Genomic DNA, 20,309 nt, shown 5'->3' with positions numbered 1-20,309 from the left:
CAGAATGTGAAACTCAAAATACTACTTGATTGGGGAAGGAAATGTGATGCCTTGGGAGTACCAATACTACATGGACAGTGGACACAGGGCAGACTGTCCACTTACTTAAATTTCCATGTGGAGTCTTCAAAGAGACCATACTCCATGAATTCAAGTAGCTTCAGGTGCCTGTAGATGCTCAATACCTCAAAAATAGTTCTTAGGGTGTGATTTCAAACCAAGCTTTCATTCTGGGAAAAGAGTTTATGAGCAAAATGGCATAAACCAACCCTCCTATGTGCAGTGCATTGAAACCGGCCAGTGGCATAATCCCTCACCTATTCAGCTGCTCTGAAAGGCCCTCCTATACCATTCCTTCTACAAATCTGTACTGCTCCAGTGTTTGAATCTCACGAAACCTTGTTCGACTTCAACCTGTTTAAGCACCAGGAGCCATTTAAAACTAATGGCACGGACCAGGATTCATAGCTTGATACTGCTTTTTATAATAATCAGCTTTTTTGGGAGCATTTCTTTAAATATAGGGCTTATATTTTTAGAGCGGTACTGGGACGCGATTGGTTGTGGTGCAGAAATTCAGCTGGTTTTTGCAGCTGAATTCTATTTTCTTTGAAATAGAATCACAGAATCACACAACACAGACGTTTAAAAATCCATTTCTAATTTCTTTTAAACTGATTGGACTCCTGACTGTCCTGGAGAACAGCTGAACAGTTTGTAATCCTGAACAGTAAGTTAAAGGTGATTTAAATACCTAAGGGGTCCAAGTTGGAAAGCACCTCAAAACTCATCCAGCTCCAACCCCTGCCACGGGCAGGGACACCTTCCACTGGAGCAGCTTGCTCCAAGCCCCTGTGTCCAACCTGGCCTTGAGCACTGCCAGGGATGGGACAGCCACAGCTTCTCTGGGCACCCTGTGCCAGCGCCTCAGCACCCTCACAGGGAAGAGCTTCTGCCTAAGAGCTCATCTCAGTCTCCCCTCTGGCAGGTTAAAGCCATTCCCCTTGGCCTGTCCCTACAGGCCCTTGTACCAAGTCCCTCTCCAGGTTTCTTGTAGGCCCCTTTAGGCCCTAGAAAGATGGAGTGGTTGTAAAAGCTGATGGCTTAATATGCCCCAAATTCATCTTTATTTCTGCATAGTTACTGCATTGGTAAGCCAAGCTCCTGCAGAGCTTGCCTCCAAGGTGTGTTCTGTGTTCCTTTGGTCAGTGGCAAGCCTTTTGTTTCGTTATGTCCCTAAGACACCCTTTGCCAAGCACAGAGCAATTGCACTGGGCAGATCCAAGAGCTTTATTTTGGGTTCCAGGTCATCTTTGAGAAGATGCTGTTCTAATTTTACAAGAAAGCTTTTTTTCCCCATTGTTCACAAATTCAAGATGTTCACTAATAAGTCTATAAATGGAAAATGCTTTGCTCTGGGCAATGAAGCTTATTTTAGCTAAGGAAATTTCAGTCTTACTAGCTTGTAAAACTCCTAATTGGTGTTATTAAATCCCAACCTCAAATGAAACACAATAATTTGCAATGGGATTGCTTGAAAATTGGGCTTCTAAACACACACTGTTCCCTTCCCCCTTTTAATTGCTATGCTTCTGTATTTTGGCGTCAAGGCAATTATCTGATATTCTCTAATTGTTGTCTGTGCTGTAGTTGGTCTATAGTAAAACCATGTGGATGCACTTGTTCCTTCTACCCACTTGTTTTTAATGGAAGATAGGAAGCCTGAACAGGTAATAAAAGATACTTAGGGGTGTTCTACCTGGCCAGCATGCAGCAAATGGTGGAGAGACTTTGCATGGAAAGCAGGTAGGTTTCCTTTTCCTTCTAATGCTAGCTGGCCTTCCTCAGGCATGCCTCTGCGGAGCTGGAACGGTTTCTTGGGAGAGGGGGTGTTTTGCTGACATTTAAACGCCTTCAATGAATTTTGGGCCTTATTAGGAAGTATCATTCAGTTAAGGAATGTAATCCCTACTGGTTTCCTAAAGCAGGCGACATGAATATTTACTTAAATGTTAGCAGTTGTCCCAAAGGAATTTCTACCTTCAAAGCTGCAGTGTTGACTGTGCTGCCGTTCTGTGTTGTCTGATCCCTTCATCACTGCTAAGGCTGTGAGCAGGGGACAGCTGCCTCTAATTTTGTCGTGTTTGCTGATTTTGTTACTGGATAAATCTGTGAAAAACCAGCTTGTGGCTCCCAACCTTCCAGTCTGCGTGAAGCCAAGCAGGTAAGGGCTGGCCAGTGTCTTCAGCGATTCCCTGGGTCCTACCTGCAAAAGCTACAGGACTAGGTACATCAGACTTGATAGGAAGAAAAAGAGCAAAGAGTTATTAAAGGTTGAAAAGGCAACCTGTTTTAAAGACACAAAGGGTTGTCAAGTTGCTGTCTTTTTAATGCTGGGAGTGGGGGGGGAAGAGAACTTGTGCTCAGCTGGTACTAATGCTGCCAGGCAAAGCCAAATTCCAGCACCTTGTTATTCCTGGCACATTTTAATAAGGAAATAGCAGCTAAATAATGTAGTGACACTCAGGGCAATTCCATACAATTTAGAGCAGCATAATGAGTTTGGGGTTTTCTTACCCACCGCTTCCTTCTGGGATCAGATTAACTGTTGGAACAGCACAAATGGAAAGCCTAGGAGTTCTGCAGGGGGTTGGAAAGGAGGCAGGGGTAGAAGTTTGCTATGTATGGTATTAAAATCCCATATGGATTTGCAAACCAGTACAAGTGGTCTAGCTGGCAGGTATCCTTTGACTTTTATTTTTGCATAGCATAGCCTACTTGTGCAGGTGAGATACAGACTGAAAAGAGCGCTGCTGTGTTATGTCCACTGCTACTGGCTCTGACAACTTGCCCTCTCCCTTTTTGAGTGTGTGTGTCTTTAATCATCTGGTTCCGTGGCATGCACTGGGAAGCATCACCATAAACCACGTCAGAGCTCCGGCTGTTTGAAGTCAGTGTCCACCTTGATCTTTGAATATAGCTTCTATCTGGTCATTGAATGGATTCTCCTTTCCGAGCACCTGAGGCCATTCCTGCAGTGCCTTCTGCCAGGTGATGCTTGTGCCGAGGGCTCCAGCAATCTGCAAACAGCACACAAACTGTCAACTTCTTGTGCAGTTCTTTCCTGGACGCATTTAGGAGACCCCACCGTAAAGACGACTCCCGTGTACAGCAGTGTGATGGACCATAACCTCTAATCAAAGAAGATGCCTCATTCCAGCTGCTTGACCAGGAAATCCTTCTGGACAGTTAAAATTAGGTGAGGACTAAATATTTACACCTCCCTGACCAGTTGTTCGGTCGATAGTCCCCAACTGCTTCCTGCTGCCTATGATGTCTGGTCCATAAATGTCTATTCAAAGCCCTAGAGTCTGATTTTATTGGGTTTTCTACTCCCAGGCCTTTTGACAGTATTTTAAAGCATCACTTGAATATAAGGTGTAAAACTCTTGCAAGCACAAAGGAATTCATGCTTCTAAATGCCTCTGATACTTCTAGCAAATATTGTCCTGTAAAGAAACCATAGGTGCTGAGGAGAAAGAGGCCCAATTATATCTAGATTAAAACTACCCAGCTCTGATGCTCTAAGTTTGTGCCTCCTGCAGGCTGTCTTTTAGAGCTCTGTTTTGCCCTGGAAGTTATGCACCAAACAGAAATTGTATGTGTTGTATTGGCAGGGTGAAAACCATCAGGGGATGTAGCAGAAAGCGGAAGAGACAACAGCCTGCTTCTCCTTGAACCAAGTTTTCACACCCTGCTAATGCATTTTTGTTTTAGCTTCTGACCCACAGTTACATTTTGCTTATATGGTAACTTTATTTTCAACCCTAAAACTCACTCTGGCATTGATTGTAATTGTGAGGCTTAAAAGGGCTATCAGAGCCTGCCTTTGTGTTGAGGGTGGAGGTGGGTTTATGGAATCAACGCTGTTGTTTGGAGTTTGGGAGCAGGCTGAAGCCTCTGGGGAATTTTAAATGCTTCTTTATAAGTCCTGTGCTTTGAAAGAAACTGTACCGATGGGCTGGGAGACAATGACTGTTCTGTTCAGAGCCCATGTACACCTGTGCGGTGGAAGCTCTTAGGCTCTGGCCACTTGGGGTCTCGGTAAGCTCCTGGAGGAACTGGCAGAGCAGAGGGATAGAGGAGGTTGTGCAATAGGGTGTTTTCTCCTGGTCGTGGTTATTCTAGGACACCCTATGGCTGCCAGAGGGCTGAGACCCATCCCTGCCAGAGGGGCATGGTAGTCTCCAAACATCTTTCATAAGTCCCTAACCCTCCATATGTTTTGTAGCAGGCTGGGTTGGATGTTTTGCCTGTTTATAAACCCTGCTGTCTGTGCACAGTGCAGCCTCTGCAAAGGCGTCACTGGAGGTGTGCTCTACAGTGTTCACAGTCCTGGTGACTGCACTTGAAGGCTTAGACTGCCCTAAATTCTGTAGGTCCTGCTTGGACATCATTTCATGTGGTCCCAGTGATTTTGGTTATTCACTGTGGCTGAGTAATGTGGCACAGAGAAGAATTCATGATTCTGGAAATCACTTACCTTACAGCTTGTCTTTAAACTCCAATGCTGCTGTGCTCTGAGAGCTGCTATAACTCATGTGGGGTTTGCAATTAAGTTTTGGTGAAGATGAAGTGCTTCTTTTAAAAGGCAATATTACCCATTCCTCTCTGAACTCTGGATGACTGCCACTGGAGGTGGCTGAGTTATTTCAGCAGCTTCTGGCTATCTGTTTTCTCCTGCTGCACCCAACTGGTGATAGGCATGCTTCTCAGCAAAGCAAAGGGAGAAGCTAATCATGCCCAAGCTGTGCTTTCCTGCCTGTACATAATCATTAAGGATCTTACAGGCGTCTCAGGTTCCAGTTTGTGATGCTCAGGGTTTTTGTGTGCTCCCTGTTAACTTCACAGAAGGAAGAAATGAAGCTGTTTATGCAGGATGCTGTTGAAACGCATGGCCCTGTCATCCAAACCTGGTCCAGAGAGAGGCGATGTCCTTGAGGCCATCTGGCATTCACAAGGATTTGCAGTGAAATGTTGTAGTAAGGAAGAGAGGCTGGAAAAAACAAATCCCTGGACTCCTCCTGTTGTCAATGGGAAGAGAAAGTCACAGCTCTTCCAAGGACAACCGAGCTGGACTTTAGGGAGTGATGTGTCTCAAAGGGAGCTCTAGAGGGGACTGAGGAGGGCGGAGTGATGCACTTGGCTTTTAGGTGCCAAAATGTGTGAATTTCCTGTGCCTGAGCTGGGTGCTGTGGAGGAGCACCTCATGGAGCCCTGTTCTAGCTTTGACACTGAAGAGGAATGCAGTTATGCCAGGAATGAGTGGTTTGTTTGCAACTTAATAAAAACATGCAGGAAAACCCCCTTCCTCTCCACTACATTTGCAGTGAGGGAACATGCCTTTGGGCCAGGCTAAACAAATGAGCATTGTCCTTATCTTTCTTTCTTATTTTCTTTCCTTTCTCCTTGCAATGAGGAGCCTCAGGTAGGAAGGTTCAGTTCCTTCCTGTATCCCTTCTGCATGGTGGAACTGACTACTGGATATACCTGCTGACATATGCTTCCGCCATGGTTATACCAGCAGATTAGTGTGGTTTAATTACAGGGACAGCAAGTAAATGGCAGGTGACATCCAGGGGACACATCAGCCACTGGCTTATCCTGCCTGGGGATCACGGTACACTTCCAGCTCACCCTTGGCACTGTGGTTCTTGTGTCCCAGACTCCAAGGTCTCCCCACATCTGTCAAGAGCTAAAATGTTAATGCTTTCCTTGGAGTGCTGCTGCTCGATTCAACAGCTGGAGAATATTTGTCAAGTGCTTTGGGATCTGCAGGGAGGAAATTCAGTAGAAATACCCAGGCTGGGTCTTATCTGTTGTATTTATTTGTCAGGCTGTACCTGAGGCACGAGAATAGCTGCAGAGATTGAAGTAAGTGCCCTCCTTCACTTGACAAGCTGCACAGCATCGGTCCTCTCCCACAAGGCGTATGTATGGTATGAAAGCTCTACCTGGCCAGAGGCATTCACTTTGGCACAAAGCAGAACTCTGAAACTAGTCTGAGGAGCGAGTTGTCTATCACCTCTCTCAAGTGTGCTCTTAAACATCCCTCTCTGCTCTCACTCCCCCCCCCCTTTATTAAGAGAGCCACTCTTTCAGAGCAGAGTGCTGTGTCTCTGTCCAAATAGTGGTGTGTTGATAACGGGCTCGGGTACACTAGCAGGGAAAGAAAAATGGATTTAAAGCAGTGGATGTTTGGATAAGGCTAATTAATAAACCCCGGGAGGGCAGTAGCTCACTTGGGCTGAGGCATATCTACAGCTGGCACCTTGGCTGTAAAGCAAAAGGTACCTATAAAAGCATTAATGTCATCCTAACAGCAGGAGGGGGAGATGAGAACCGCTGCAGGATGGCAGGTCAGGGGGAGAGAAATACGGCAGCGCTTGCTCATCCTGCAGCGCGGCACTCGGGGGGCTGTGTGTAGGTGTGCAGGGTCCTCCAGTGACCTTCTGTCATTTGCTTTTGGCTTAGGCAGGATCCCTTTCACATAAATACTCGCTGCCTTCAGCTCTACGTGCCTCCTTCCAGCTGCGGGGGTAAAATGCTGTGATCCATTGAGCTTGGCTTCCACAGCAGCCTGTTGATGGGGGTCATAAGAAGCCTCAGGCCAGCCTCACGGTAAGAGATAAATGCAAAACAGAGACCTTTTCTTCTTCGCTCCTGACTCCTGGTATCGCACAGATGGCAGGGTTGGGAATGGGGCTCATTTCATCTCTCTTCTCGCTCTCGTTTCATTTGCCAAGTTTTCTCTAATTGCTTCCTTGCAAAAGGCCTGCAGCAGAGAAATCCAGACAGGCTTTCCCCACCTCCCCAGGCTGCGAGCTCACACTTCCATGCATCTATCTCCTGGTGCTGTATGGTAGCCAGGTAGGAATTTCTGCTATGAAGCAGCCCCTCTTCAAACAGGAGGCTCTTTGGACTTGGCAAGGCTAAGCAAGCCACCGTGCTGCTCCCGCCAACCAGCACGGGTCTAAAAGATAGCAACTGAAGCACATCTTTTGCCTTTGAGCTTTCCCTGCAGGTCTTCCCTGGCTTAACTGACAGCAGAGCCGAAGGGGAAGCTGCTGGAATGTTGCAATCCATCAGTGTTTGCAGTGCATGCCCATTAAAGTGCTTCTCCACGGGCTGCTCCTTCCCAGGGTGCAAGACAGCACCCCATCAGGTTATTTGGTGATGGGGGCGTGGGAGTCAACAGGTATGGGGTATTGGCTCACATGGTAACACCAGTCCATGAATTCACCCCCTGCTTTTGGGCAGGGGAAGCTCAAGGCAAGCAGCACTGCCAGGGGCTAGGCAGCGTGGTGGGGTTCACTTGCATGGCTTGGTTGTAATGGGGTGGAAGAGCTTTCTCCAAACTCCCCTTGCCACGGCACAGAGCTGGTATCATGCACCACTGAGGATTGTCACTCCTCCTCCCAGCTGCCACCCGGACCTGTGTCCTTGGGCAGTGATGTTGGGAGTGGAGCTGGCTGCTTGGAGGGTGCATTTCCCCCATAGCAGCAGGTAGCAAGATAGTTCTGGAGCCATTGCTAAGTAAATGGGATGGAGAGCAGCTGCTGCTGTGGTGAGAGCCACTGCTGCTACACAGGGCCTCAGCTTGTGCAAAGTTTTATTCAGAGCAGTATGGGGAAGACTGGCTGCTGCTTTGCTCTGTGTGAGTGTTCCAAATCTGAAGCTAGTGTATAGAAAACTGAATGGTTTTGTCTGTAGCTGATGGCAGAACGTGCTCTCTGTGTGCCTCTTACAGAGTTCAGAAAATAATAGTTTGAATATCGTAGAATCCCAGCCTGGTTTGGGTTGAAAGCTCCTCCAGCTCCAACCCCTGCCACGGGCAGGGACCCCTTCCACTAGAGCAGCTTGCTCCAAGCCCCTGTGTCCAACCTGCCCTTGAGCACTGCCAGGGATGGGGCAGCCACAGCTTCTCTGGGCACCCTGTGCCAGCGCCTCAGCACCCTCACAGGGAAGAGCTTCTGCCTAAGAGCTCATCTCAGTCTCCCCTCGGGCAGGTTAAAGCCATTCCCCTTGGCCTGTCCCTACAGGCCCTTGTCCCAAGCCCCTCTCCAGGTTTCCTGCAGCCCCTTTAGGCACTGGAGCTGCTCTCAGGTCTCCCCTTCAGGAGCCTTCTCTTCTCCAGGCTGCCCCAGCCCAGCTCTCTCAGCCTGGCTCCAGAGCAGAGCTGCTCCAGCCCTTGCAGCATCCCTATGGCCTCCTCTGCCCTCGCTCCAGCAGCTCCACGTCCCTCTTGTGCTGCTGCCCCACAGCTGGATCAGGGCTGCAGGGGGGTCTCCCCAGAGCAGAGAACAGGAGGAGAATGCCCCAGACCCGGTCCCTGCAGTGTGCTGCCCATTCCCCCCTGCTCCCACCCGTCTCCAGGGGTGGGTTTTTACCTGGCTGGGGTGGAAGCCATCAACTGGTTCGATCAGCTGCCAGGGCTCACCTCCCATCCTGCGCCACTTCTCGGCCGCTGCAGACAGTGTAAGCAGAGGGGTTACCACCGGTGAGCACACAGGCGCCTGCCCAGAGACGTACCCCTTCCCTCAAAGCACAGAGAGCTCTGCATGCAGATGATGGTAACTCGCACACAGTTCTCAGAGCCATACCTTGTGCAATCCCCTCTGCGCGGGGCAGTATTTAAGCCCTTATTGTTTGTTTTTTTTTCCTCTGCCGTATTTATGCAAGGAAGTGCTTTGAACATAAATGATCGTAAACCAATTCACTTTCCCTCCCTAGCAAGATGGATGCTGTAGCGAGTAAAGCTGTAAATTATTTAACACTGATTTAATACTTTTGCATTTCTCATTTCAGTTGCATCTTCAGCAGTGCAAAAAACCTAGGGAGATAAAGAAAACAGTGCTTTTCAGAGACAGAGATGGCAGCACAGTATTCACATGGGCTGATGTCTGCAGGAATAGGCTGTCATTTTCAGTTACTTCTGAGCAGCCTTTTTCAGCTCCAACAAAATAACCTTTTGAATTACAGAAGCATGACAGTCAATGCAAATGATGCTGCGCTGTAAGCCCCAGAGCCATTAGAGAAGTAAAAGTCTTTCTCTCTTCAAAAGGGCTGTGGAGTGATTAAGCATAGGACTAGTGGATATGGCATTAACAGACTGTAAACTCAATGATTTCTTTTATAATGACAGGTTAAGAATTCTTAACAGCATTATGGGGGCATCCTGTCAGGAGGAAAACGTTCTCTGTTCAAGCACCATGGTTTTGACATAGACTCACTGCTGTTTGATGCGCCCTGTCAAAAAGTGATGTTTGGGTCCCCATACTAACTCTGAATTCACAGAAGGCTGATATTCCCACTTTGCCTATAGAAACCTACTTGAGATGCTTTACAGCCAAAGTAACCTGTTTCAAGACACAGGACTTGGAGCTTTGTTTCAAATTGTACGTTGGGCACAGAAGGTTCACCTTAGATTACACCACGGAGCACACATACAGATGCACAGAATGAGCTTGCCTAATTGCTCATACATGATACAAGTACAAGGCTATGTGCTGTGTTTTGCTTTGCAGAGGGATGACTATTCCAGCATCAGAAACAGCAGAGGAGTGAGTAAGAGAAGTAAGGCTTATATCAAGGTAGGTCAATGTAGACCATTATAATTGACCTGCAAACATCCTAGAGCAGTTGAACAAATACCCACAAACAATGCCATGAGTTTGTCTTAAAAGTGCCTATTGCCTTGGCTACACTAGAGCTTGCTCCCATCCACACTGGGAAAAAGCTGAAACAACCACCCCATACCCTATTTATTGCACTACTTGTTAAAGGACCCACTAAGTTCTTCATCCAAAGTCAACAGAGAATCATGGAATGGTTGGGTTGAATAGGACCTTAAAGCTCCTCCAGCTTCAACCCCTGCCTCGGGCAGGGACCCCTTCCACTAGAGCAGCTTGCTTCAAGCCCCTGTGTCCAACCTGCCCTTGAACACTGCCAGGGATGGGGCAGCCACAGCTTCTCTGGGCACCCTGTGCCAGCGCCTCAGCACTTGACTGAGCTTGACTGTCCATCTAAACCTTGGATCAATACTAGTATACCCAAATTTTACTCCTAGAAAGCTGGGAGCTGATATATATATATATATGCCTGGGGCAGCCTGAAATCAATGTGCTCATCACAGTGTGCAACCACTGCTAAATATTTGATGTCTGGAGAGCTTAGGGGAGGATTTGCACTTGCTTCAGAAAGAGGCCAGAAAAGTAGGTCAGCAGGCTCAGCTGCCTTTGGAGCACTCACGAAGCGACAGCTTTCCTTATGGCAAGCTCCCTCCAATCGTTGGCTCCGGGGCTTCGGGCAACTTTGCAAAGTGCCTTCCAGCGCTGATGTTTGTATGTGCATGTGAAATGTTGTTTACCTCCTTCATTTAATGCGATGTAATCAGAACAGCAAATTATATTAGATGTTTCTTTATGTGAAAGCAAATAAATTACCTAAAGTTAGTCATTTAACTTATTAAAGCAATTTGCCTACCCAGCAGGTAGTTCGATCCAAACCCTAATGACTTCGTAAATATTAAGTAGTTAGGTCGAAAGCTGCAAAGAGCCTAGGACATCCTGAAACACTGTGCTGCAGTATTGAACCTGACACAGAACTACCTCTCTATGTGAATATGAACTCAATCCCTCACCTCATGCTGATTCAGTTCTCAGATAGGAAGAGCGAGTGTGTTTCTCCTTGCGATGGAGCTGGGCTGATGTTGAGTGATGCCTCAAGATGGACCCACGCACATCTTGCAAGGGAAATGGAGCTGAGAGGGATGCAGGGACAAGCGTCTGTCCCCGGCCCCACAAGGACACTGTCCATTTCATAACAAGAAAAGGTTTCTGGTTCTTTTGTGGGTTTTCTTTAAGTGTCAGTGCAGAAGGAAGTGATTTAGGTAATGAGCTTACCTAATGTCACTTAAGAGCACAAAAGGATGAGTTCTGTAAGCTCCCCAAGTCGTAAGTCACAGTAGCATACAGGTGCTTCAGGAAGGCCTGAGGCAACTGCTCATCCCAGAGGAGGCAATATGGTCAGTGATACGGTAAACTACAGCCCCTGAAGACCACCTTCACCGTTGCAGATGTGCCATCTCCAGCCTCACCACCACCACTCCCTGCCACCCAGCGTGCTGCACAGCAGGGTTGTGGGTGCCAGCAGCGAGGAGCGGTGTGGAGGTTATGGTCCCTATGGTCCCCGTACAGAGCTAAACCAGGAGAGCATCCCACCAGCCCAGCACTTGAGTAAATGCTTTGTGAGGAGGTCAGGAAAAAAAAAGCAACTTACTTTGTCTCAGTGGGAAATCCATGTAGAAAATATCAAAGTTGGCGAATTTCTCAGATCTCGCTATTTCTTTCAGGACATTGGAAAGCTGTAAAGCTCTCTGCAAAAACCAAGTGATTTAATGATGATTCATTGCTACTCACGCTGCTTTGCATGGCTTCAGCTTTTGTCACTGATGTGCAGTCAGGAATGTGAAAGCTAACGTTGTCCTTTTAGCTGGAGGGAAGGAGGTGGAATGGGGTTCTTCATCATCATATAGGCTTGCATAAGCACCAACAGCCGTTGGGCTACGCGGTTCACCATGCAGTCCATCACTGCAGGTTGCACCGAGGCCTCAGCTGAGGTCATAATACAGCATATGTGTCTAAGCCTCTATCAATATTCTGAATTTCTCTGTGTTGGGGGTCTCTTGACGAGCGGCAGCCCGGTCATTTTCATGGCTCTTAGAGAAAACTGAAGTTTCTACAGCAAAAATGCTTGCCTTTCCCATTATCCTTTCTGCTACTGTGTTGTGGGTGCTAATACCATGTCGTGCCCTTACTGTCAGCAGAGTAAATGGACATCTAACTGAGTGATATATCCAGTGTGATTCCTACAGCTGTAACAGAGATCAGGACCTCCTAAATATTTAAGCTGTGCCGTTTGGATAATAACATAGACAATTAGTTTCAGACAGGGGCTCAGAAGGAAGATTAATGCATACCCTGCAGACATACGCGTTGTTCATGGACAGAGGTTACATGTTCTGGATTGTTGGTATGAATTTATAAGCTGCAGTCCTGCAAAGACTTAGAGATGTGCTTAATTGCCTCTCTGAAGTCAAGAGAGGCCATAAAATGAAGCACGTATGTAAGCCCTGGTGAAATTAAGGCCGTATTTTTGGTTTAGTGAATGCAAACATGAATACAACTATACATGGAGATGACGTATTTGGTTACTGGGCCTTTTACAGGGTTGCAGGGGGTGTATTGTATTGTAAGGGAGGAAGCGTCTGCTATGCTGTGACATTCACTTCCAAAACCAGATTTGTAGGGTGAATTTTAGGACATCTCTGTTCTGTCTGTTCCCATTGCTGCGCTGAGCCCGGCTGCTCCTCGGTCACACCGTCTGCTGGTGAAGTCCACAGGGATGTGTCTGAGGCAGATTAGCACAAATCCTGAATGAAGACAGGCTAAGGCTCTTGCTCTAGGGGCCTGCTCCCTCTGCCAGCAAAATTATGCAGTTGGCTTTTCATATTCACTGCTATACGACCCACAACCCTTGTCTTTCTTATCAGGTATGTTTTCTCCTTACAGAATATAAACTCAATTTTTTCTCAGGGAGATCACATCCTTTAAGAATGAATTTGGGCAGCTGAGAGGTTGCAAGGGGAATACATTCATGAATCCATTAACCATGCTGGCACCCAGAGCCTCAGAGGCATTTGAAAGGATGGGTATCGATGTTTCCCCATCCTCTCCTCACCTCTGGGAGAAAAAAGTGTGCTGACATGTTGCCTTTGAGATATTAGACTTATATCCTCAGGCACAGGAGCGTCTGTGCAAGAGGCCTTCCTTGAGACTTACCTCTGAGGTCAAGTTTCTGAGGGTCTCATTGGCAGTCATCCAGCCCCTGCAGGGGCTCACCTGGCCAGGCACAAGGAGCAGGGCTTGAGCAGTGGGGCGAGGGGAAAGGGGGCTCATAAGCGACAGCCAAAGACCTTACCTGGAGGCAGTCGAGGAAAGAATACAGTTGGCTGTATGTGATATCCCTGTTCAGCTGCCCTGCAAAGCACAGAGAGGGAAACATCATGTGCCTGATGGCCAAACGCAGGTCTGTCTGTTCTCATGCACCAAGTGCATCCCACCGATGCATCCTTCCTGCTGAAGGTACCCATGTGCCCACAGCCTCCGGGATGCTCCCACATCCCTCTCCAGCCTGTCATGGGTGATCCGTCTCGCACTCGGGGTTAGTCACCACAGCCTGTGCCAGTGCCCGAAGTGCGTGACTGATATTTCACCCATTAACGTGTCTCTCACCCTCTGAAGAAGTGCAGGGCTTGTGAAGCTGAAGGGAAGATTGGAGGTGCTGTACGTACTCTGAGTCTCGCATTTGCCTCAGGGAGGAACAATTTTGCTGTCACGGAGGGAAGTGGATATGCTTGTGTGGGTGAGCAAATTCAACCACCAAGTCAAACACACAGCTGATGCTGTGCTATGCAACAGCCTGGCTTGCCAAGAAAATCACCCATTTTCTCCACCTTTTATGCTTCTTAGCTACAACCCATATGGAAATGGAATGGCCGTTCAGGTCTCTGAGTGCGTAGCACAGCGATCATCCCAACAGGCTTCACTGGTTTTGCAGTGCTGAAATATGCAAAGTGTGATCTCTGCTGAGTGAAACCGGCTCCTCAGGTCGCTTTGCACTGGTGCCCTGATGGAGAGGTGATTCCTGCCTATCGTTTCATTGATGCCCATCACCCAGCAGTGGTATCAGCTGCCTGGGAAGCAAAAGAGGGGGAGCTCAAGGACGTAGTATCACTCCCAGGTACTGGGGATGTCCCAGACCCATATGGCCCAAAGGCATTGCCTGCTGGGATGGGCTGTCAGGGAGATCAGGGATTCAGCAGGCCAGACCTTCTGACTGCATCCAAGTGAGGAAACCTGCTTACCACCCATCAGAGGATCTGCCAGAAGTGATCTCATGTTGCTTAGGATTAATTGGGTCCCTCCAAGGCAAATTAGCCCGTCTAAAGTATTTCCAACCAGCCCCATAGTTAATCACTCCTCATTTGTCTTGTGCCCAAAAGTGCTTCATGTTGGCTCTGATACCTGGATAACCAGCAGAACTGTCCCTGTGATACTCATGCACTCAAGAAAAAGAAATGTGTTTCTGTGGCTAAAAATAATGATCACAGGCTCCCTGAAAGGCTTGAGATGTTCCTGTTCTGTTTTCCTGGGGAGCGGGGAAGTGCGTAATAGAGACAAATACAACAAGGTGTCAGAAACAGAAATGGAGAGCTCCGACTCCCTGAAAAGAGGCAGGTACTTCTGAGGGGGGAAATAACCCACAGGAGGTAACACAGAAGCTGTGGAGACAGCGGCAGTGATTGGGGAGCCACAGAGTCTGTTGAAAGCTCTAGTAGCAGGGGTTGCCAAAATCATGTGAAGATGTAATGTACCGTTTCAATGACATGGTTTAGCTTCTGTCTCTCTGCAGATGAGAACTGAGATCACAACAACTTTCCACTTGCTTAGATGGAAAAAAGGATCCTTTACCCAGAGACAAATGAGAACAGGTGGCGGATAGGCAGGAGGCACCTCACAGCAGCTCCTATTTACCTAGGGGATGGTATCTGTCGTGCAGGTTATCCCACAGGAAGCGCCCATCCACCAAGCCTGTTAAAATCACGTGGCTGCCGTTTGGAAGACGGGTGTCCAGGTATCGCAGCGCCTGCATCACGTTGGAGAGCATCTCTTTGGGTGTAGTCATGTAAGCCAGCGTGTCGTTGTTCCTGCAGAACAGGAGGATGCCAACGGGACATCGTGTCAGGTAACCAAAAGCACCGTTTCCCTTGCTGCTCTTCCACACTATTAGCTAAAAAAGACCTTATCCAAATGATACGAAGTGTTTTAGACTTTCACTGTTACTGCCAAAATTGGAAGCGATGCAGAAACCTCCCTGGGTGTAACTCTTCTTCCTGCTGAAAACAGACAGATGTGTGCCTTTTTTATGTGTGCCCTCCTGTTGTGGGTTAACTCTGGTTGGTAGCTAAGCATCACAGAGCCACTTGCTTGCTTCTTCTCCCCCACAGTGAGATTAGGGAAGAGGAAAAAGAGAGTAAAAGCAAGAAAACTTTGGCTTTAAGATAATAAATAACTCAGTGTTATAGTTCAATAAGTGAAGAAGATACTGTTCAATAAATAGTAGAGAGAAGGCAAGCAAAAAAAGTGATGCCGAGGCAATCACTCACCACTATCTAGTCCCATTGTTAGATTAATATAACAGTTCCAGAGCAAAAGACAGTTAAGGCCCCTAAAATCCACCCCTCGTCCTTTTTATTGCTGAGCACTAGGTTACATGGACTGTCCATAATGGCCACTTCAACTTTCAGCAGGAAAAGGATCCATTGCCCTAAGGGAGTGCTGAACCTGGCTAAGAGCCTCCGTGGTTTGGCTCTGAACCTTTTCCTGGTTCTGCTGCTCCGTAGGCAGGGGTGCCCTGCTGATGGGTGAAAGGAGGGCTTTTCCTCCATGTGTGTAGCTTACATTCATTCCATTCCATTCTTTGATTATGCCAGGTAGAAATACGTAAGAGAACTTTGTTTTGCATGTACTCTTACTGTATACCTATATACTTATATACCTATATACTTATATACCTATATATACTTAGACACTATATATACTCTTACTATAGACTTATATATACTATATACTTACATACTCTTACTATACCCCCCTGCAGGATGGTGGGAGACCAGTGAAGGGTCTGGATAGACATGGAGGAGGTAAGATATTTTAGAGGAAAGAAGTATTTAAGACAAAGCAGTTCTCAGAAATGTCCATTAGGGTGTTGGAGCTGCATTAGTGCCCCCTGTGCACCACATGCCTGTGTTTTGTGCCTCACCGGCAGACTGGAATGTCTGCGAGCCAGAGTGTGAGGCTCAGATGTATCCTTCCCCTTTCTGCATCAGCAAACGGTGCAGCACGTGGGAGAACTGCATTCCCTGCAAGGATCTGGGATTGTTTGGCAGAGAATGTGTGGTGATGGAGAATGGGAATGTGAGTCTGGTTTTGTGCTGAAAGAGCTTCATGTCACCAGCAGGTGCTGCAGCACTTGATTCCCAAATACTCCAGTGATGGAATGTGTGTGCAGGAAGTAATGGCATCAGTCTGAGCTGACAGTAATGACATAGCACTTGATCTTGTCACTCAGGTGAAGTCATGCAGTAACTTCAATGCATCTGTTTGTGTTTCCTTTGTGTCCCAGGAGATGAAGTGAAGATGAATGGAGTTTGGAATCTTGGAGCTGCTTGTGTTGAAGGGCCTGGAAATCCTGCAGCAGGTCTGGAGAGGGGCAGCATTGCCTGGAGCACCATTGGCTGTGTCTTGGTTGCAGGTGTCGGTCGTTGTGTTCGTTATCGCATGTCGTTGTGTGAAGACCGAAGTGGTGACTTGGGGAGGTATTAGTGGTGGTGAGGATGGGTGGATGGAGTGCGGTGCAAGGAAAGGAAAGGAAAGGAAAGGAAAGGAAAGGAAAGGAAAGGAAAGGAAAGGAAAGGAAAGGAAAGGAAAGGAAAGGAAAGGAAAGGAAAGGAAAGGAAAGGAAAGGAAAGGAAAGGAAAGGAAAGGAAAGGAAAGGAAAGGAAAGGAAAGGAAAGGAAAGGAAAGGAAAGGAAAGGAAAGGAAAGGAAAGGAAAGGAAAGGAAAGGAAAGGAAAGGAAAGGAAAGGAAAGGAAAGGAAAGGAAAGGAAAGGAAAGGAAAGGAAAGGAAAGGAAAGGAAAGGAAAGGAAAGGAAAGGAAAGGAAAGGAAAGGAAAGGAAAGGAAAGGAAAGAAAGGAAAGGAAAGGAAAGGAAAGGAAAGGAAAGGAAAGGAAAGGAAAGGAAAGGAAAGGAAAGGAAAGGAAAGGAAAGGAAAGGAAAGGAAAGGAAAGGAAAGGAAAGGAAAGGAAAGGAAAGGAAAGGAAAGGAAAGGAAAGGAAAGGAAAGGAAAGGAAAGGAAAGGAAAGGAAAGGAAATGAAAGGAAAGGAAAGGAAAGGAAAGGAAAGGAAAGGAAAGGAAAGGAAAGGAAAGGAAAGGAAGGAAAGGAAAGGAAAGGAAAGGAAAGGAAGGAAAGGAAAGGAAAGGAAAGGAAAGGAAAGGAAAGGAAAGGAAAGGAAAGGAAAGGAAAGGAAAGGAAAGGAAAGGAAAGGAAAGGAAAGGAAAGGAAAGGAAAGGAAAGGAAAGGAAAGGAAAGGAAAGGAAAGGAAGGAAAGGAAAGGAAAGGAAAGGAAAGGAAAGGAAAGGAAAGGAAAGGAAAACTAATTAGTTAAAGTCAACTAGTTTAATGAATTAGTTTAATTAATTAATTAGTTTAAATCAAAATTAGTTAAAAAACCAGAATTAGAAAAATTAGTTTAATTAGTCAAATCAATTAGTTTAAATTAGTTTAATTAGTTTAAATTAGTTTAAGTCAAAAACCAATTAGTTTAATTAGTTTAATTAGATGAATGAAAAACTTAACTAAATGAAATGAATGAAATGAATGAAATGAGCTTAACTCAAACTAATGAAATGAAATGAAATGAAGTCAGTTATGAATGAAATGAAATGAATGAAATGAATGAAATGAATGAAATGAATGAATGATGAATGAAAAATGAAATGAAATAAAATGGAATGAAATGGAATGCAATGAAATGAGTTAAAATGAAATGAATGAAATGAATGAAATGAATGAAATGAATGAAATGAATGAAATGAAATGAAATGAGTTTAAATGAAATGAAATGAATGAAGTGAAATGAAAAATGAATGAAATGAATGAAATGAAATAATGAATGAATGATGAAAAAGTGAATGAAATGAAATGAAATGAAATGAGTTGAAATGAATGAAATGAAATGAAATGAATGAAATGAAATGAATTAAATGAATGAAATGAAATGAAATGAGATGAAATGAAATGAATGAAATGAATGAAATGAATGAAATGAATGAAATGGAATGGAATGAAATGAATGGAATGAAATGAAATGAATGAATGAAATGAAATGAATGAAATGAATGAAATGAAATGAATGAAATGAATGAAATGAAATGAAATGAATGAAATGAATGAAATGAGTTAAAATGAATGAAATGAAAGTGAAATGTTTAATGAAATGAATGAGCAATGAGTGAAAGGAAAGGAATGAAATGAAAGGAAAGGAAAGGAAAGTAAAGGAAAGGAAAGGAAATGAAAGGAAAGGAAAGGAAAGGAAAGGAAAGGAAAGGAAAGGAAAGGAAATGAAAGGAAAGGAAAGGAAAGGAAAGGAAAGGAAAGGAAAGGAAAGGAAAGGAAAGGAAAGGAAAGGAAAGGAAAGGAAAGGAAAGGAAAGGAAAGGAAAGGAAAGGAAAGGAAAGGAAAGGAAAGGAAAGGAAAGGAAAGGAAAGGAAAGGAAAGGAAAGGAAAGGAAAGGAAAGGAAAGGAAAGGAAAGGAAAGGAAAGGAAAGGAAAGGAAAGGAAAGGAAAGGAAAGGAAAGGAAAGGAAAGGAAAGGAAAGGAAAGGAAAGGAAAGGAAAGGAAAGGAAAGGAAAGGAAAGGAAAGGAAAGGAAAGGAAAGGAAAGGAAAGGAAAGGAAAGGAAAGGAAAGGAAAGGAAAGGAAAGGAAAGGAAAGGAAAGGAAAGGAAAGGAAAGGGCCCCGAACCACTCTGTAGCTGATTTCTGCCTCCTCCCTGCTGCCTCTTCCCAGGTGCAATACTTTCCAGCCTGAACTGCCTGCAGCCAATCAGAACTGCTCTTGCTAAGCCAGCCCCCTATTAAAGACTCGGCTCACACCTGGGCCCCTGTTTGCTGCAGACCTTCCCCATCCTGGAGCTGGGAGCCACTCTCTGCTGGAGCTCTGTGATTCTGAGGTACCGCACCCCCATTTCCCTTCCCTTGCCCCCAGTGAATGTGGATGTTCCTCCCTGTCCTTTTTCCTTGTGCTTCTTTTATGCTCTGTGATGCTGCTCACACGTGCAGTACCCTGTGCTGCAGGCCTGGGCTCCTTCCCGGGGCTCCTTTGGCCTCTTGTGCTTGGAAGGAAGGACTGTGCTTTCCAAAACTGCTTTTCATGCTCTGGGGAGTAACCCACAGCAGCAGGAGCTGTGACTTGCCTTTAGCAACCTGCAAGGGATAGGTTTTAAAGCTCATCTGAGCAGCACATCACAAAGGGAAACAGCAAAAGCAAGGGGAAACTCCAGGAGGAGGAGGAAGAGGGCAGCAGGGGGAGAAAGGGTTGAAGCAAGATTAAAGTACAGTAAGAGAAGAGCAGAATAAGGGCCAAAAGGGAAGGGGACAGAAGTGTAGAGGGAGAAGCAAAGTGCGGAAGGAGGAGGGTAAAAGAGAGGCCAAAGGAGGAGAAAGGGGCAGAAGAACTGCAGAAAGAAGGGGAGAAAAGTGCAGAAGGAGGAGAGCAGAAGGGCCAAAGGGGAGAAAGGGGCAGAAGAACTGCAGAAGGAGTAGGACAGAGCAAGGAGAAAGGCCACAAGCAGGAATTCCAGCCCAAACAGAAGAATGCAGCACACAGGAATAGCAAGGAAAGACAAATGCAACCACAGGAAAGTGCCAAGCAGTGGGATGTATCTGTCCAAGCTACCAGCAGCACTCCAAAGCATTCACACTGGTGATACTATGACTGTTAATCATATTTACACCCTACCCGTTGCAGACGTCATTCCCAATCGTTGCGTAGATCACGGTGGCTGGATTGTCCAACAGCTGGTTTCTGGCCAAGCTAAAAGATCAATAGGCAGCTATGTTAATGGGGAAATATGCTCTGTGTCTGTCTGAAGCACAAACCATGCTTCAATGAGATCATCTTTGGAAGCAGCCTGCTTAAATGTGTATAGGTTGGTGGGTTTGGGGGGGGGGGTTGGTGGTTTTTTTCCCCCACTATATTTTTATACATTAGTAAGCTTTATTATGTACAGATTTTCCTCACTTTTCCCTTCTGTTGCTTATGGACTTGTCTTTTCCACTGTTTCCCCCGCTGGCTTTCTATCTTTGTATTATTCAGAAGACAAATGAAGTAGTTTCATTCTGGGGCAAGGACATAAATCAATATAGGTGGGAAGCTTTTAATCAGAGATGGGAGAAGAAGACTATGTTTGCCTGACAATTAAGTTTATGTGTAGGATTGGGCTACAGATCAAATCGGGATTTGCTCTGAAGCTCAGTGTTAGGGGACAAGGATTAGTAACTATTTTTTCCATAGGAGAGAACAATAAATCCCTTAGGCTATATCAGCACCAAGCAAACTAAAT

The 20,309-nt window shown here is 46.0% G+C and overlaps 1 protein-coding gene and 1 long non-coding RNA gene across 3 annotated transcripts in view; one reads left to right on the top strand and one right to left on the bottom strand.

The window, feature by feature from the left end:
• LOC134165543 (uncharacterized) overlaps positions 1 to 20,309 on the top strand; it is a 217,546-nt gene that overhangs the window by 180,063 nt on the left and 17,174 nt on the right. The gene's annotated exons all lie outside the window — the stretch shown is intronic.
• Positions 1,267 to 20,309, bottom strand: part of AOAH (acyloxyacyl hydrolase) — an 87,299-nt gene continuing 68,256 nt past the window's right edge. For both annotated transcript variants that reach the window (XM_062622363.1, XM_062622373.1), the window contains exons 17-23: positions 19,706 to 19,780; positions 14,658 to 14,830; positions 13,042 to 13,100; positions 12,903 to 12,962; positions 11,341 to 11,437; positions 8,451 to 8,527; positions 1,267 to 3,080 (exon numbers count right to left, since the gene is read on the bottom strand). In XM_062622363.1, coding sequence (XP_062478347.1) covers positions 2,952 to 3,080; positions 8,451 to 8,527; positions 11,341 to 11,437; positions 12,903 to 12,962; positions 13,042 to 13,100; positions 14,658 to 14,830; positions 19,706 to 19,780 — 670 coding nt within the window. In that variant the 3' untranslated portion in view covers positions 1,267 to 2,951. The remainder of the gene's footprint in view (positions 3,081 to 8,450; positions 8,528 to 11,340; positions 11,438 to 12,902; positions 12,963 to 13,041; positions 13,101 to 14,657; positions 14,831 to 19,705; positions 19,781 to 20,309) is intronic.

Source organism: Pezoporus occidentalis, unplaced genomic scaffold (assembly GCF_034315485.1).
Source record: "Pezoporus occidentalis ecotype Australia unplaced genomic scaffold, CSIRO_AGI_Poc_V1 ctg107, whole genome shotgun sequence".
In the NCBI taxonomy this organism is placed as follows: Eukaryota; Metazoa; Chordata; class Aves; order Psittaciformes; family Psittacidae; genus Pezoporus; species Pezoporus occidentalis.
The sequence above is the reverse complement of the archived record's forward strand: the minus strand, read 5'-3'. Positions and strand labels throughout refer to the sequence as shown.